A 17639-nucleotide genomic window follows, 5' to 3' on the forward strand; every position below is an offset into this window, starting at 1 on the left:
CCCTCAACAGGTTAAGGGGGCAACTTCTTTCAAGAAGCGAACTATAGTGTGTAGGACCGGGATGTGGGGATACTGTTATGTCTCTGTCTCTTCGATGTTTTCTGTTCCAACAAATATTGGTGTACATGTAACTCCACAACTGTGGAGCAGGGGATGTACATGGTTGTCGCAAACAAGCCGAGCGGCCAATTTCATACAGCTGCTTAAGCACGAAATTTGCTTAAGCGTGAAAAAACCCTGCTTGACAAATCAGGTTACCAGCCAAAACTCCATGTGATGTATGTTGGTTTGGAATGGTATTCACCTGTTTTTTGGTTAGCATGACAATCACATAGATTTTGAGCTGGTAACCTTTGTTTATTTAGCAAGGTTTTTTGGTGCTGAAGTAAATTATGTGCTTAAGCAGCCCTATGAAATTGAGCCCAGTTTACATCTAAGGCCTTCAGAAAAATGTGAAAGTCATTCATGGGGGTTGAAGCACATCCAAATCAGCATTGTCCACTCATCATAATGGCACTCAACCAAATGACTTATGAAGATCAGTGGGCCTAACTGTAATCTTCCTATAAATCCTGACCTTCCAGAGGCCCATAACTAGAGTACAAATTGCTCCCACATCCCAGCTTGAGCATTCCAGGGTTACCAGTGTTCTTCCTTTTTGACAAGATAAAAATGCTACATTCTTCCTCCCCTAGCCCCATCCCATGGGAGACATGGGCTATGGTGGGGCACTTTCTCTCTGTGACCTTCCATTTTCTTCCCCACTGGAAGCGCAGACATTGCCAACATATCACCCTTCGTGACCCTTCACTTAGACCAAAGCCTTGCCTGTCAAGAAAAAATACTGTCCGGGGCTCTCCAAAAAGCGGCTATTTCACACCTCACAGCAGAAACTGCATGCACTCCAGCAGGTCAATTGAATGTACCTCTGTTCTTAATCCCATAAACCGATCTTGTTGGGGCAAGGGAGACTGAAGAAATTTCTCAATACACGTACTTAACAAGTGACAATTTTCAGGTATTTAGTACAGCTTTGAGGCAGGTACCCCGGGAGGAAAGAGGAGACATTTATCCGTCTGACGGATTAAGAAATAAACAAGAATAGCTTTTATATAGCAATTCGAGGTTTTTTCTTGAATAAAAAAAAGCTTCCTTTAGATTGGTGTTTTGCTTAATCCAGATGGATTCAGACCCCCGACATAATACTTGATATGGTTTGATGCTGAGATTAATCACACCTTCACTCCATGGGAGGCAGTCAGATTAAAGACTTCACTCAATCTGAAATCCCTTCCTGCAGATGAAATGTCTCTTTCTCTCTTTTTCAAGTGCTTTGAAATTTGTTAAGTCTCAAAAGGCGGGGGCCCACCCAGAATTTCAAATTACATGTACATGTACATTCTTGCAGCATTTGTACTCATTTATAACTTACTTTCTTCTAGAACTGTTAGCTATTTCTTATGTTCTGTTTTTCTAAACATGTACATCCAAAGCCTGTTTGCATTACATGTACATTTCAACTATCTAGTCAGTAGAAAAGGAACATGCACCTTAACGCAATCTCAAAAGACAGCAGTAATATACTCCATTACTGAGAAAGTGTGGGAAAGGGCCATGCCTTCCAGGCAAGAACTGCTGGCAATGAAACAGATTTCACAGTTTGCTGCACCCAATTTAAAAGTGTAGTATTCTCTTGCTAAAGTATTCCGCCTGCTGCAGAAACCCGGTAGTCAACACTCTATGCTAAACTTGAAATATGTTAACTGTCATTAAGAACTAGGAGTCTTGGGGGGGGGAATTTTAGGAACACTTTCATTTCATCCAAATTTTGTTCACAGAAATAAAACACCACTTGCATTTTCATGCATAAAATATTCAGTCCAAAAAGCTGATCATGATAATTCCTCTTTTCTCTCATTTTGTATCATAAAAAACCTGGAACTACAGAGTACTTGTCAGAAATATACATATCGGTAACTCTGACCTATTGACTAGATGTCAAATTTCTCCCTGTACAATAATTACCTGAGGTAATCTTGAATCCTCCAATTTCAATACATTTTTTCACACAAAAGAAAAGTCTGAAAGCCAATCCAAATTTTCAAGCTGCTTCAGCTAACACTTACACATGCGCTTTCATGCATGATCCTCAGACTGAAGTAAACTGTACATGTACCGAACTACATGTAGGTGCATATTTGGGTTTGAATTTTCGTACCGCATGTTTCACTGCTCAACATTAATCCAAAGTACATGTACTATTTTATAGGGCCTACATGCTAGTATGTACACTGTACTGGTATGTGGACAGAGCTGTGGAATGGCCACTATCTGCAGGCCACACCTTTGCAACTCAATGCAAGGAGAAGCCAATAACTTTGCTATAAATAAGCTTTCCTTTTAATATTCATCCCAATATCTTGATGGTGCAATATAGGGCCTGCATTGCTGTGTGAGAATCTATGATTTGAGGCTGCTTCCTTGATAAAATATAAGTAAAGAATATCTGTTATCTGAGGGGCACCTTTGAACTTCCAAGTTTCTCACCGTCCTAAGGATGCATTGTATCTCGATATGTTCTGCTTCTGTGACCACAGTAATTATGAACAAACAGCCTCCAGAAGGCTGCAATCAGAGGTGTAACAGTCTACCACCTATGATTCCCAGAGTAAACACAGGCTTTGGGATCTGTTGGCCACCTTGGGAAACCCATACAACTCCTCCCACTAGCACTAGGACAACTGAGAAATTAAAGAACAGAAACAACACCTTCGCTGCTCCCGGAAAACTGATCGAACTCAAGCCAAACAAACACATTCCTTAAATTTCTTGACAACACAATTTTGTATAGTTTCTGTAAACTGACAATTTGATAATAGCAGAAACCAATTATTCTTTATTGAAAGATTTGAGAACATTGTATTTTCCTATCTCTGTCAAAGAATGTTTCTTTATCCTTGTTTTATATTTAATTATTCCTTTAGTTTTTAAGGAAAGACTCCCATATTGGATCACCATCGGTTGAAAGTTTCATGAGCACCAACAAGTTTACCCATTTATTTAAATGTGATCCCAAGATCCTAAAGAACTATATAATAGAAACACTTAATGAAAATCCTTAAAATTTCTGGTTTGTGTTTCAATAAACCATATTTTCAATTCTTGTTTCCCTATTTTTATCTGTATTTGGGCCTTTTTGGATTTTATGCTAAAATATGAATTTGCATATTCATGAACAATCGTAACATAATCTGAGGCACTGAATTTGCATTGCTTTGTGCACAAAAACACTTAATTTTTTATACTTTTCTGTTGGAGATTTCCGTATCCTTAGGTAATTTATTGTAATGGCCATAAGCCAGCAAACAACTTTTTCTCACAAATTTTTCGAAGAGCAAATCTGGGGTTCAGAATTTGAACATGAAAACATGCAAACTGAACAGTGTCTTCCTGGATTTACATGACACTAACAGCACCCTCACTTACTTGATTTACATGACACTAACAGCACCGTCACTTGTCTGGAAAAGCTTGGTCAAGTTCAAAATTTTAAAAAAGTGAACATTATAGTTCATCTAACTCCAAAAACTTCCAAATAGTTTTCATTCATTGACGAAGAGTTTAAACAGTCACAAACTTCACTGCCTTGATCGTTTAAATGAATAGGTGGCCCTTTCTGAACTTGACTGGTGTTTATGGCACTCAAAGAACCGTTTTGGTCCAATATGGAATTCTTCCCAGTTTTTGGGACAAGCTTTGAGTGTGTGGGGTTAGATCATATCAATTCAGACTTTTGTCACTGATGAAGTGGGACACTGTGTCTATGCATGTACCTCCTACAAAGGATATTTGATATTTTCACCATACCCTCTCAGATCTCAGGGTCAAAACCCATCATGCATTTTTGGATTGGATCGTTTTACAATCAGTCTCAACTCTTTCACTGAATTGGACTTTGACAAGCCACATTATGATGTGAATTCTCTAAACGTACATGTACCTCATCCTTGGACTGGAGTGTTCATATGTACTTGAGGCACCGTCAAAAACTAGTGAAAAGGTTACCCAAGGCATAACTGATGAAATGCATAAAAGGGAATAACAACTAACAAAACAGGTGTCTCCCCACTCAATACCAACAAAACCTACGTTGGACCCAATAAGCACCATTGTAGATTTTACAAATTCCAACAGAACTACAACTTTACACTCAAAATGCAAAACCAACCTTGGCGGCAGACATAGGAATGTACACTGCCATTTGTTTATCAGGGTGTCCAATATTCTTTCAGTGAGTATTGTTACTTGTACAGTTGCGTGCAGGTCCTGAACATCTGTACACAGGTACTTGTTCTTGTAACATACATGTACTTGTAAAAGCTTTTTAAAGGCGTGTACAGATACATGTACATATTCCAACCCCTTGGTAAAATTACAGGAGGAATCTTCTTGCATTAAGCTTGGCAGGGGTAAGATAATTTCTGCATGGGTAATTCCAGAAGTTAAGGGTCCAACAGTGTGACATTTTTGTGTCCCTGTTTACATCTGACCTTTGTTATTTGACACGGAAATATCACCGGAATTGATTGCAAACTATTACCATTTGTTTGGCAGGTAATTTGCATTAATTTATCACTCTTGGAAATGTGCTCTGAACTTACAAAATCATATGTCAGATGTGACAGGGACACGAAAAAAATGGACCCCTAATTTCTGGAATTACCCTCATAGCATGCTCATAGTAAGTGAGCAGTCACAAACACTATGGCTCTGGACAATATGCAAGAGCTACCACTTTCATCCCCATTATGTAAAACTACCAAATTAAGGTGACGTTCCAGCCCACCCACTAACTGACACAACCTCATCCAGTGTGGATTCTTCCATAGTCAAGAATCTCTGCAGTTACAGGACCTCTGACCACAGCTCAATTATAACATACAGATCAACAAGTTAAGATGGCTTCTTTAGCCTGTCCAATCCCCACTCCAGGACCTTGAGATACACGCCAGATGTTTCCACCTCAGACAAAAGAAACACCAGAGAGAGATAGAGAGAGAGAATCCAGCCAGGAGAGTCAGAGCTGGATTCTTACCATGATTCATGCAACCCCGGGCCAGGGATAAAGAGGGAAAGAAAGGTGTAGAGCCCCCAATTAGGTATTCTGTTGAAAACTCATGGAGCCTGAGGACCTGTGGTGCCATTCTCCACTGAACATTCCTGAGGGTTTGAATTAGCTCGAAAATCGGTATATACATGTACATGTAAAAAAGATAGAAGTTGCCTGCTGGATTAAAGCATGGGTCTTTGCTCTACGACTAAATAAGACTCGCAAGCCCCCAAAAGATTACAAGCACAACAAACAAAACAAACGTTTTCATGCCATGATAATCATTCATTTGATAAACAAGCGATCACAGAAATATAAACGCACACAATTCATAAAATCTGCATATTATAAACGATCATGCCATACGCAGCAGTACAAGATCATGTCCATCTAAGTCTCTGACGTCTGCTGCCTACAGCAATGATGAGTCTGGCAACCCGTTGATGAAGTTACATGTACAACACGAAATTGTAAAAACTTTCTTTGGTCATAAAAAACAAACTGAAAATCGTAGGACCACCCAGAGATCCTGTAAATTTTACATGATTTTGGTATTACTGGCAAACCAAATGTACCAGTACATGTGTGCATACATGTACACTGCACTGTTAGCAGTAACTTATGATTTAATGTCTTACATGTACTTGTAGATATTGTACTACCAGTATATTAATGCAGTCTTCAAAACACATGTAAATAGGAAATGTTAAACTGTACCGTACATGTATGTCAGTTCACATATTGCCACAGTGCATTTGTCTACATGTATATGTATACATTACGAGTCATTCAGGTTCTTGTAATATGCAAACAGAATATCATGTACTGTACATACATGTGTACAAGAACATTTACTTCTGCACCGTAGTTGTGGGGACATACATGTACTTATGTACACTTGACATTTCACCTATTTTGCTGGGACTGAAAATGTTGTGGGGATTCAGAAATGTGCCCACTGCTCAGTTCAAATTTCCCTAACAAAAGAACTTGTCTCCTGAACTCGGTGAATGCCTACCCACATGTGTCAGTACTCTAGAGAGAGCGTGCACAAGCAGGGTCCTACTAGCCTATCAGTGTAGTTTGTGTAAAAGTTATCAACACTCAGCTCTTGTTGGTTTAACAGTCTACCCCAGCCACCTTTTCAGTTTGCTGGTAACAGCCAGTCTATTCTCATGCAAATGTTCTTCCAACAACACCTATGGACTCACGCTGGTTCCTAGTAAACCTACCCTACTGGATACACTGGTAGCAGGGCCTGAGTCAATATCCGAATAAGCTCTTCTTATTGTTCTGTACTGTGTGAGTAAGAGGCCGGGTATTGTTACCAAATACCACACAAATGACCGACAGCAGCCATATAATTGGGAGTTTAGAAACTGGCGTTGCAGAGGAAGAATATTTCAACTCATTTCAGTCACTTTTTCCTGTGGGCATATTTTCAAAGGGGAAAGGTCTTCATTTGCTCTGCAAGTTCTTATCAATTTTGACACAAACACGCAGAGAGAACATCTCATCAAAAGCACAGATGTTGAAAGTGGAACTGAGTCGGTCAACCATACCAACAAAACCAGGAGGTCTTAGTGAACAACGGAATGACTCAAGCAGAAATACACGCAACCCCTTTTTGGCGAAAGAGTGAATGTCACTTACAAAAACAGAGGTCTGCATTGATCTGGGCCTTTAATAAAACTGAACTAGGGTAAATGCACACAGAACACACTGCACTGCTACACTGTAGATGAAGTGTCATACCATCTTTGTACATTTCTTGTGCCTACATGTACAGTTCCTGGTATGTTGTACATTTGCACCAGGCCTGAATATGGGTTACTGCTAAACTACTTGTACTAGTACATGTACATGTACCTTGATGTAATGTCTGCAGCAATAATGGAAAAGGCTCATTACATACTTACTTCCATCAACAACTTCCTGGATTGGCTTTGTCATGGATTGTGTGCAAAATTCAGGGCATAAATTCATGTACAGCGTACTACTATGTACACTCTACAAGTATGGAACAGGCTATGCCAAGGGGAATCAGACTTTCTTAATGGCGCTGGATTATCAATTTAAGCCTGCAATACAGTTGACTCTTATTATGAAGAACACTATAACAACAAAATATTGTGATCAAGAGCACATTTTGAGAATCGCAATTTCTGGAACTCTCATGTCTTTTTTTGTTTCTCCACTCTTTTCAGTGAGTACTCGCCATAACAAAATATGTAAGTTGTCTGGACCTTAAACTTTGTTATACAGAACGTTGACTGTGCAAGTATTTGTCAAGTGTACATCTTTTGCAGCCTTTGGATCAAATACCTAAACCAACTGTTAATTATTCTTCATGGAGAAATTCTATACATGTACTTGTCATGTTAATTTTTTTTTGGGGGGGGCAGGTATACACACTTGTACTAATGGTTATTACCGGTATTTTCGATTTTTGGGGTGGAGGGTGTTTTGTGCATGTAAACTATTGAGGGCACTGCTTTATTACCTGCAAGTTAGTGTAACTTCCAGTCTTATTGTTGTCAAGAATTCTATGCAAGATACCAGTACAAGGTACACATACACTGTGTACAGGTTTCTAGATTAGGAAAAAACTTCTTGCTAAGCCCTCAAGGTAGTAGACGAAACATTAACCATTGGTGTCTATTCTAGAGTGAAATCAAAGTAAAAGGATTCGACAGGGGGGTCGCTGAAAGCAGGCTGATTTGACCGGCAGAGGCTTGGATGTGGGAAGGAACAAAAGATCACGTCTGAATTTATAGTGGGATGTCAGGGATGTTACAGTGCTCTTTAATTCTTTAGGACAGATCTCAGTAGGTAAAAAAAGGCCCTGTTTTCAAGGGGTTTTCTTGCCTTGTCCTTTGACAGTCTTAGCTTGAGAAACGTGCTGGGCCTACACACAGCATGGCAAAGCTTTTAGCAACATTATGCATTGTCATTTGTAATTGCCATTAGCGAGTCAGTGAAAGATCCATGGCAAATACACTTTGCATGTACAACAGGTACCTGATATCAAGTGGGGGCAACTTTGGCACGGTTTCGTGTTGGCATTCCTCACAAGTTAATGTGCATATATTCATACACCTACAGGTATGCTTTGCCACTGTTAGTCTGAAGGTATCTTTGTAAACTGCTTCATGAATTACCTGGTACATGTATTTTTTCTCCGCAAGTAAAGAGCCAAGTATATGAAATGCATTTGTACAGGGCAAGGCTGAAGCGGATACATGAAGTCTTTCCTATCACAAATACCAGTAATAGTCTAGCCATCATACAAACATGCTAAGAAGCAGCTACATGTACATGTACAAGTACATGTTTGCAAGTTCTAAAGTGTAGCACAAATTATTTATTTCGGCACAATTACATAAATAGGCCTACATGTGTGCACATGCAAATGTACATGTAGGCCTACATGTACGTAAACATACATGTACATGGTGAGTACAGCATCACACATGTATTCTTACACAATCACACTATTTTCTATTTTTGTGATTCACATGGCTGATTAATGTAGTACATGTACATGTCGTTCCCTTTCCTGCTCTCCAAGAATTTCCAATAAATACACTGGTACAGGTACATGTACATGTAGTTCCAAACTGATCAACACCAGAGTCTCAGGGTTTGGCACAACCTGCTGGACAGATTTACGATGCAAATGCAGCTTACAATGAACAGAGCCTAGTGGGTCCAGGTTACACCATGGCCACAGGCACTTTCGTGATGTTCACAAGCAGGGTAGCTTTCAGTGTCTTCCCTATTTTAGTGCAGACAAATTTACATGCATAAATCAGGTCAAAATTTATGGGTGTCTCAATGTACAAGTACACGTAACCACATCAACGTACCTCCCACAAACTTCAAGAGAGGAAAATATTGTCCTTTATTTTAAAATACTAAAAATTAGTTAAGCTGTAAATTCATCCTTTTCCACCGTTACAGCTGTTGTTGTCATCATTATGAATGCAAACAACATCAACTTCTACTTCCAGTCTGTTAATCAAATTATTCATACGAAAAGAAACCTAAAAGGATGGTAGGCTCCATGTGAACAAAACAACATTCAACTGAATCACTCCTTTCCTTCTTTGTTCTGACAGATGCGCCGCCTGGTGACCCCTGTGACTTGACATCAATGACCCATCCTGTCCAAATAATTTATTAAATGTTGGGGTCCCCGCTGGAACCAGAATGTGCACGGCACCAGTGAGTGCAATGCAATACAGGTGTAGTGCCTGAAATGACACTGACACAGACAGAATGAACTTGAAGATCACCTGGCAACAGTGGGACACAGAATACTGGTGGGCGATGCACTGTTAGCTTGCCCTGATTTTTGGCATGACTGGCCACTGTGCCTCCACACTGCACTCTCTCTAAAATAAGTCTTTTATTAGATGATATCATGCCCCGATTCCAGGGAATTTCTTTAAAGAGGCAATAGGCTGTTGATGCGCACTGCACAAATTTGAGGGCAAATATTTGTTGTGATTGGCCAGAGTTATGAAGCAGTGAACATTCCTCATCGCAAATCGTGGCAAAAATAATCCTTGTTAAAAAAAAAAAAACAGAAAAGAAATTAGAGTTTCAACAGGTGTCTGTATCTTATCTCTATTCAGGTGGCCCCCCAGGACTTAAATAGCCAAATTAATCATCATTGGTGTCACGATTGCTGATAATGACTCTTGTGGAATCTGCTGGGAGTCTGCACAGCTATGAACCATAACTACCAGAAAACTCCAAACAATAAAGTTTGTGGTTTTTGTTTGCTTGTGAAGTTACAAATAACAGTTCTCAAATGATAAATGGGCTGCCATTAACTTCCTTTACATGTACATGTACAGCAGGGGAACACTCTTCAAAGTGCAATATCTTAATAGCTTGCATGCAGCAATTGTGAGAACTGTGGTAGAATGGTCATTAAATGTTTCAACTGGACAGCGCTGTGAATTGCGTATGGTAAAACTCCCAGATCTTTGATACAATATTGCGTTGGTGCAAAACGGCATTGTCTGTCCTTGTGGATCACCAGAGGGAGGTGAAAAAATCAATTTACTTTGCTCATACTGTGCGACCACAGTGTACGTCTTTGTCACTTCTATTCATGATGAATGAGGCTTCTCTCTCACAATGCAAATGTGAATAATAGGGACATTGATCATACTCCTCATTTGCATATGACAGATACCCATACCCTAAGAGGGAAGATTCTTACACTATACACAATTTCAAGCACACACGTCTATGGGGAACACATACAAATTACATTTGAGCCTGTTTCCTTTTCTGTTTTTTTTTTTTCAAGGGAAATTATTTTTTCTTCAAATCTTCAAATTCCAAGAGCACATTTCCCCAAGAATAAGGAAGCGAAAAAACATTCCTGCACAGTTCAATGCCCTAGAACTGTATTTGGAAGCTGTACCAAGTAAAACCCGTCAAAAGCAATGGGGTAGCAAAAGCTGGGTCAACATCGGTTATGGATGGCTGAGTTCATGCTAACCAACTAATCCACCAGCCTAACAAGTTAGCCATAATTCTTAGTAGCAGAACTGTAGAGTTATGGTAAATTTCTGGGACAAAAAGAAATCAGCTGCACTGGAGACAGTTTTTGATGCGGTGAACACCACAAAAGTCCAACTGGAATAATATCTTTGGCCATTCTGGGTTGAACAACCGGGGTGATATGTATCACACAAAGAATTCCTAATAAAAGGTGAGATTTTGAGGTGCCACAATATCATCTACGTGCGATTGAAATTGAATAAAAATTTTGCATTTTCCAAATCTGTGAGTTTTAAAGACAGAATTGTTAAGCGAAGTTAGGAACTTATTACAACCCATATAGGTAAGGAAATGAAAGTTGCTTTGAAACTCCCACTAATGGTAGGTAACAAATGGATTAATTACTTTGTATGGCATGCCCTCTGTAGGACAGTAGATGATTTTTGGCATCGTGTAACAAAGCAGTAAAGTTAAATTTAATAACAGGAAAGTATAAATCATTTCCTTCAAGAATCTTGACACCCAAAAAATTCAGTAATACCAAAATTTACAGGGCACTTACAAAAAGCCTTATTTTGTAATCTCAGTGTGTCTGCAGCTGTTTAAAACAGCACACATCTACAAACTTGGATCATAACCTGTCTTTGTAGAAAAGATTCCCTGTGATTCAAGTACAGATGTGCAAAATGATATATTGTAAAAACGTCAGAAATGAAGTTATTCACTGCAGTAATCTTAAAGCAGGGGGATAGAATTGGCTGCATTTCATGATATGCATGAACAAAAAATTCCCACCAATATTAAAAGGGACAATGTTAAATATGGGGAGTGGCATTTATGCTGATATGCTCATAAAAGTTAGTCTCAAGCAATAATTCCGATTACACACATACATGTACATCTACATGTATGTACATGTTTTTATATAGCTCATCTTTCCACAAAACTATTAAATCTATCAACTTGTCAAGAAAACTTTTGAGCATACAACTTTCCTTCTGTGATCACACTTTGTACTGAATGACGATTCTGCATCAGTGGAACACAAGTCCATGTGTGCAATATTTTCTGCATGATACATTAGTACACGTACAAAAAGACTTTCAGTTTGTTCATTTAATTTTTTCTCATATGCGTACTACATTTGCTTCCAGAAAAAAGCCACAACCCATACATGTAATGACCTTTAACTTTAAAGCTTTGTAATTTTCTGGTCACTCTAGTCAGCTCTTTGAGCCATCTGTTTTTTCTTAACTTAGAGCAAGAAAATGCCAACCAATCGAGAAGTGACCAACCATCAAAACATAAAAAAAAAATTAGTACATGTACATGACTTACCTGGGTGCTATTGTATGCTGAAGTTCCACTGATGGCATAGACTGTGACCACATACACTGCATCTTGGCCAAGCATCTCTCTATCCAGCACCACCCCGGTTGAAATGACACCAGATGGATTCATCCGGAAGTCTCCATCTCTGGATATGCCACCTGCGACGACTGAAGTGATAAAGTAGTCGATGTTGGCATCCGGGTCGCTGCTGAATCCAGCGCTTACGGACACCACCTCTGTTCCTTCTTCCTGATTTTCTGATACACTTCCAGAGTAGGCGCCGCGGGTAAAAGTGGGTCCATTGTTTGATTCCCCCAGAACCAGAATGTTCAGCACAAGCGAGGTATAGTTTGAGGCAAGCTGACTGTCAGAAGCATGAATACGGACACTGTACAAGTGGACGTTAGGTTCAAAGCCACGTCCAGTGACGGTAACTTCCCCGGAAGCTGTGTTAATTTCAAATGGAACACTGCGATTTACAATAAAGTAAGTGACGTTTGCACTGTCTTCATCGTCCGCATCTTCGGCTTTCACTGTGGTAACAACAGTTCCCTCTGCCGCACTGCGGGAAATTACCACGGCATTGTGTGTCTGAAATACTGGAACATTGTCATTAATGTTACGCACGAAGATCACGACTTCGGTCGTCGCTGAGCGTCGACTTTCCTGTGGCAGTGCCTGGTCACTGGCTTTCACAACGAGTCTGAAAAAACTGTTGTGCACCTTGAGGTACTCATAGTCAATGCGGGCATTTGTGAAAATGCTGCCAGTCCCTGGATCGATACTGAAATGTTCACCTTCTGGTTCCTGGCTCAGTATAGAATAGCGTACTTCTCCATTAATTCCAGAGTCAGGGTCTGATGCTGACACAGTTGTGACAAGCGTGTTGAGAGGAACTTCCTCATCTATCCATTTAACAACTGAATGCTGTGGGAACACAGGGGAATTGTCATTGCAATCGCGCACGCTAACTAAAATAGATGTCACCGATGTCTGCTGGGGCACACCAGAGTCTCTTGCAGTGATGTTCAAAGTGTAACTAGACCTGGTCTCGTGATCAAGTAATTTAGAGAGAGTAATGGCACCAGTGTCTGGATCAATACGAAATACTTTGTGCACATCGCCACCTGTAATGCTGTAGGAGATCAGTCCATTTTCCCCAATGTCAGCGTCTGTAGCAGAAACCATGGTAATGGGTTGACCAATTGCAAGACACTCCATCACCTCCAGTTCAGCCTCAACGTGAGTGAAAACCGGCATGTGATCATTCTCATCCAAGACCTGCACCAGAACCTCTGCCAGGCTATGCTGGGGATTACTGCCTGCATCCTGTGCTTTGATGGTGAGTGGATATTCTGAAGTTGTTTCCCTGTCTAGAGACCCAACAAGTGTAATCTGTCCATTGGTCCGACCAATCTGGAATTTCTTCTCCGAATTACCGCTCATGATGCTGTACACAATGTACGAATTGTCACCGGAATCAGCATCGGAAGCTGTCACTCGCAGGACATGGGTGCCATTCTCAGCCAGTTCCGATATTGTCACTTGGTAGGATGAACGAGAAAATACAGGAGCATTGTCGTTGATGTCAGAGATAACCACTGTGATGGAGGTACGATCTTGGAAGGGAATGGCACCCCCATCTCTCACCACTGCTTCAAATGTGAAGCTTGACTGACCATTTTCTGCTTCACGATTAAATCCCACCAAATTTGTGATAACACCAGTGTTTCGGTCCAGTGAAAACTGTGTCTGATTCCCAACAAAAGAGTAGGTGAGCTGGGCATTTTCACCTAAGTCCGCATCAGTGGCCACTAAAGTTCCGACAACGGTGTTCAAAGCAGATCCCTCTTGCAGATAAAAGGTGTAACTGGAATTTTCAAAGAACGGCCGATTGTCATTTTCATCAAGAATTTCAACCACCAGTTCTGTAGATGCTGAACGTGATGGAATACCGCTGTCTCGTGCCTCTACACGAAGCGCGTACTCACTTATGTCTTCTCGGTCCAAGGCGTTCTTAACATAAACTTCACCATTGGGAAAAACACCAAAGGAATCTCGTTCATTGCCACTCAAGATGCTGTATGAGATCAGACCATTAGTCCCTTGGTCACGATCAGTTGCAGTCAGGCTAAAGAAGCGATAGTTCACCTCCGTTGTTTCACTGATGGATGTCTCGAAATGCTGGGCAGCAAATTCTGGAGCGTGGTTGTTTACATCTCTGACTGACACAATAAGCTCAAGGGTTGCTGAACGGCTTGGATTGCCAAGATCAGATGCATTAATCTTGACTGAATATTCATCTTGAGAAGAGACTTGTAAATCTTTGTTCAGAAACATCCATCCAGTGGTGTGATTTATTCCAAATGTTTCGCCAGGATTTTGAATGATATTGTAGACAACATCTCCATTTGGAGGGCTATCTGCGTCAGTAGCTTGAACACGATAAAAGTGTCGGCCAACCTCCCAATTCTCAACAACATCAGTCGTGTCTCTGGAAAGTGGAAATTGTGGATCATTGTCATTAACATCAAGAATCTGGATATTCACAGTGGTGCTGCCGATCAGGTTTCCCACACTAGCATACACAGTCAGTTCGTATGCTGGTGTCACTTCCCGATCAACTTGACCAGTAGTACGAATCACGCCAGTGTTCCTGTCTATTTCAAATTGACTCATTGGATCACCAGAGAAGAGGATGTACATTATCTGTGCATTCAAGTCCTGGCTGGATGCTGTGACACTGCCCACATATGAACTGGCATTGACATTCTCGTAAATTTCAAATTCATAAACTGACTGATCAAATACTGGAGGGTTGTCTTGGATGTCCCCTACGGTGATGTGTACTTCAGCCGAAATTTCTGCCATGCGGCCCCCACCATCGGTTGCATTGATGAAGAGCGTGTAGGCTGACTGTTGTTCACGATCTAAAGAGGCCACAGTCATCACTTCACCGGTTGCACCAACAACATCAAACTTCCCAGCTATGTTACCACTGACAATGGAGTAAGTAACAGTTCCATAGTTGCCACTGTCGCGGTCTGTAGCAGTAACCCGCTCAACTGAACTCACAGGTGGTCCGTTTTCACGCACAGTTACAAGGTAGGTCTGGGGGTAGAAAATTGGAATGTTGTCATTTTCATCCACAACATCAATGTGTACACTGACAACTGACTCTTGAGGAGGGGTACCAGAGTCAAAAGCCCGAACTTGAAGATCATACTCAGATATTGCCTCATGATCTAATACAGCTTCTGTGAAAATTGTGCCAGTGTTCATGTCTATTGAAAATATTCCAGGGTTCTGGTGTGTGACATCATCAGTAAATGCATAGTGAACAAGGCCACTTGATCCTAGGTCTCCATCTGTGGCTGTCACACTTATAACTTCAAATCCAGCATTTAAATTTTCAGGGACAGAGGCAGTGTACCCAGAACTTGAAAATTCTGGGGCTTCATCATTCACATCAAGTATGATAACTGTCAGTGTTGTTCCTGACGTACGTGGTTGTGGGCCTTGGTCGGTGGCTGAAATGTTCAGTTCAACCACAGATGAAACTTCACGATCCAGCAATGCCTTGGTAGTAACGAGTCCTGTGTCCGGGTTTATCTCAAACCAATCCAGAGAATTTCCTGAAGTGATGGAGTACACGACCATGGCATTGAGACCAAAATCTGCATCTGTAGCTGTCACACTCTGAACGAAACTGCCAATAGGTTGGCCTTCACTCAAGCTTGCAGTGTACTCGGACTCTTGGAACTCCGGAGAGTGATCATTGGTATCAACCACATGGATCAGTAGACTGCCAATAGTCTGTCGACGAGGAAATCCGTTATCCCAAGCCAAAAGTGTGAGATTGTACTGAGGAATGTTTTCACGATCTAGATCTCCAACAACAAGTATCTTGAAGACTTTTGTCTGGGTTTGGGTAGGAAACTGTACCGTATCTAACATAAAATGATCCAGTTCATTTCCAGAAATTATTTGCAGGTTGACTTCACCGTTTTCTGCGAGATCTTCATCAGTAACTGTCACCAAAGCTAGGAGGGTACCTGTTGCACTTCCTTCTGAGACAGTGGCAAAGCTTTCAGATTGAGGGATATAGCTGAAAGATATCTGTGGATCATGGTCATTCTCATCGATGACATAAACGGACAGAAAAGCACGTCCATACAGTGTTGGTACGCCCTTATCGCGAGCCTTGATGGTCACTTGGTAGGGATCACTGCTGATGTAGTTAAGTTTCTGCTGAAGGGTGACATTTCCAGAGACGGGCTCAACATTGAAATTGGATGTTTCCTCTTCAATGAAGTACTCCACCTCACCATTGATGCCCGAGTCGCCATCTGTGGCATGGACCTCAAGTAGTTTAGTGCCTGCCGGGGTGCTTTCATTGACATTGATAACAAATTCACTCTGGTCAAAAATCGGTGGATTATCATTGATGTCCAGAACAGTGATGTTCAAATGCACAAAACCAAACCGTGGGGGTGAACCATTATCTCTGGCAGCTATCGTGAGCTGGTAGAAATCCTGCACTTCATGATCCAGTGAAAGGGTTGTCTCCAGATTGATATATATTGGCAAGCCATCTGGGCCTGGAATAGTCACTAAACGAAACGCATTTTCTGAGTTCCCCTCCCAGATGGAGTACTCCACAATGCTGCCATTGTCTGCCTTATCTGGATCTGTGGCCGATTCAAGAATGACTGTTGTCCCAGCACGTCCATTTTCAGTGAATGATACTGAAATGTCCGTCTCTGGAAAAGATGGTGAGTTGTCGTTCAAATCGGCAACAGTAATCCTCACTTCAATGGGTTTAGTTCTCAAAGTTACATTATTCTTGGCTAGCACCAAAATATCAAACACATCATTTTGAAGCACTTCTCTGTCTATTTGTATTGCAGTTTGTATTTCTCCACTGACTCCATTTATTGTGAATTCAGCTGGGGCATCACTGAATTTGTAAGTGTACCCAGGTTCTGTAGATACCGTTCCAACTGAGAATCCCGGCGGTTGTCCCTCGTCAACGGTGAATACAAAATCTGTTTCATATCCTTGTCCACTCGCCAAGCCGAAGACCATGCACAGCAGTGTGACACGATATAAGATGACAACAGCAGAAGACATGCTTCGTGTTAAAATCCTGCAGTTTCTTGCAGGATGGTGTGGTGTTACTGCTCTGAGTTGTTCCATGGCGTCGCCAGAGCTTAGCGATGTTCCCCCATCCGTGCTGCCAGTAAACAGCGGCGGCATCGCCGTCACTACCGGTCAATCACTCGGCGGCAACCGAGGCATTCAGACGGTAAGCGTTCCAGAGCCGCCAGTGATGTTGCCATTCAACAGCTACCGTTTATCGTGGGCGCACAATGCATGACATATACTGTCAATATACAATCACTCGTTGTGCCGTCCTCGCCTCTTGCATTCGCATTTTCAGTGACATGAAAATAAGAATCACACCTCTTCTTCCATGCAGTTGGAAATGTTGCAATGTGCAAATTTTTTCTCGCTTTGGGAAAGAAAGAAGCTACTTTTTGTCCAAAAACTGATGAATTTCTACCATTAACATAACCGACGTTCAAACTACATGGCGACACGCGCACAGGTGTACTGTACATGTACTGCTTGGTAAGTCCAGTACACTATGTGTACACATTCATTCACTGAG

At 41.2% G+C, this 17639-nt stretch overlaps 1 protein-coding gene across 1 annotated transcript in view; it reads right to left on the reverse strand.

Moving 5' to 3' along the window:
• Positions 1–17617, reverse strand: part of fat4 (FAT atypical cadherin 4) — a 75598-nt gene extending 57981 nt beyond the window's left edge. Inside the window, exon 1 of the mRNA XM_022235916.2 lies at positions 11972–17617. Within this exon, the coding sequence (XP_022091608.2) occupies positions 11972–17224 (5253 nt within the window). The 5' untranslated portion in view covers positions 17225–17617. The remainder of the gene's footprint in view (positions 1–11971) is intronic.
• Between the last annotated feature and the right edge of the window lie 22 nt (positions 17618–17639).

This window comes from Acanthaster planci, linkage group LG02 (genome assembly GCF_054643075.1).
Source record: "Acanthaster planci isolate LZ-2023a linkage group LG02, COTS_SCS, whole genome shotgun sequence".
Lineage (NCBI taxonomy): Eukaryota > Metazoa > Echinodermata > Asteroidea > Valvatida > Acanthasteridae > Acanthaster > Acanthaster planci.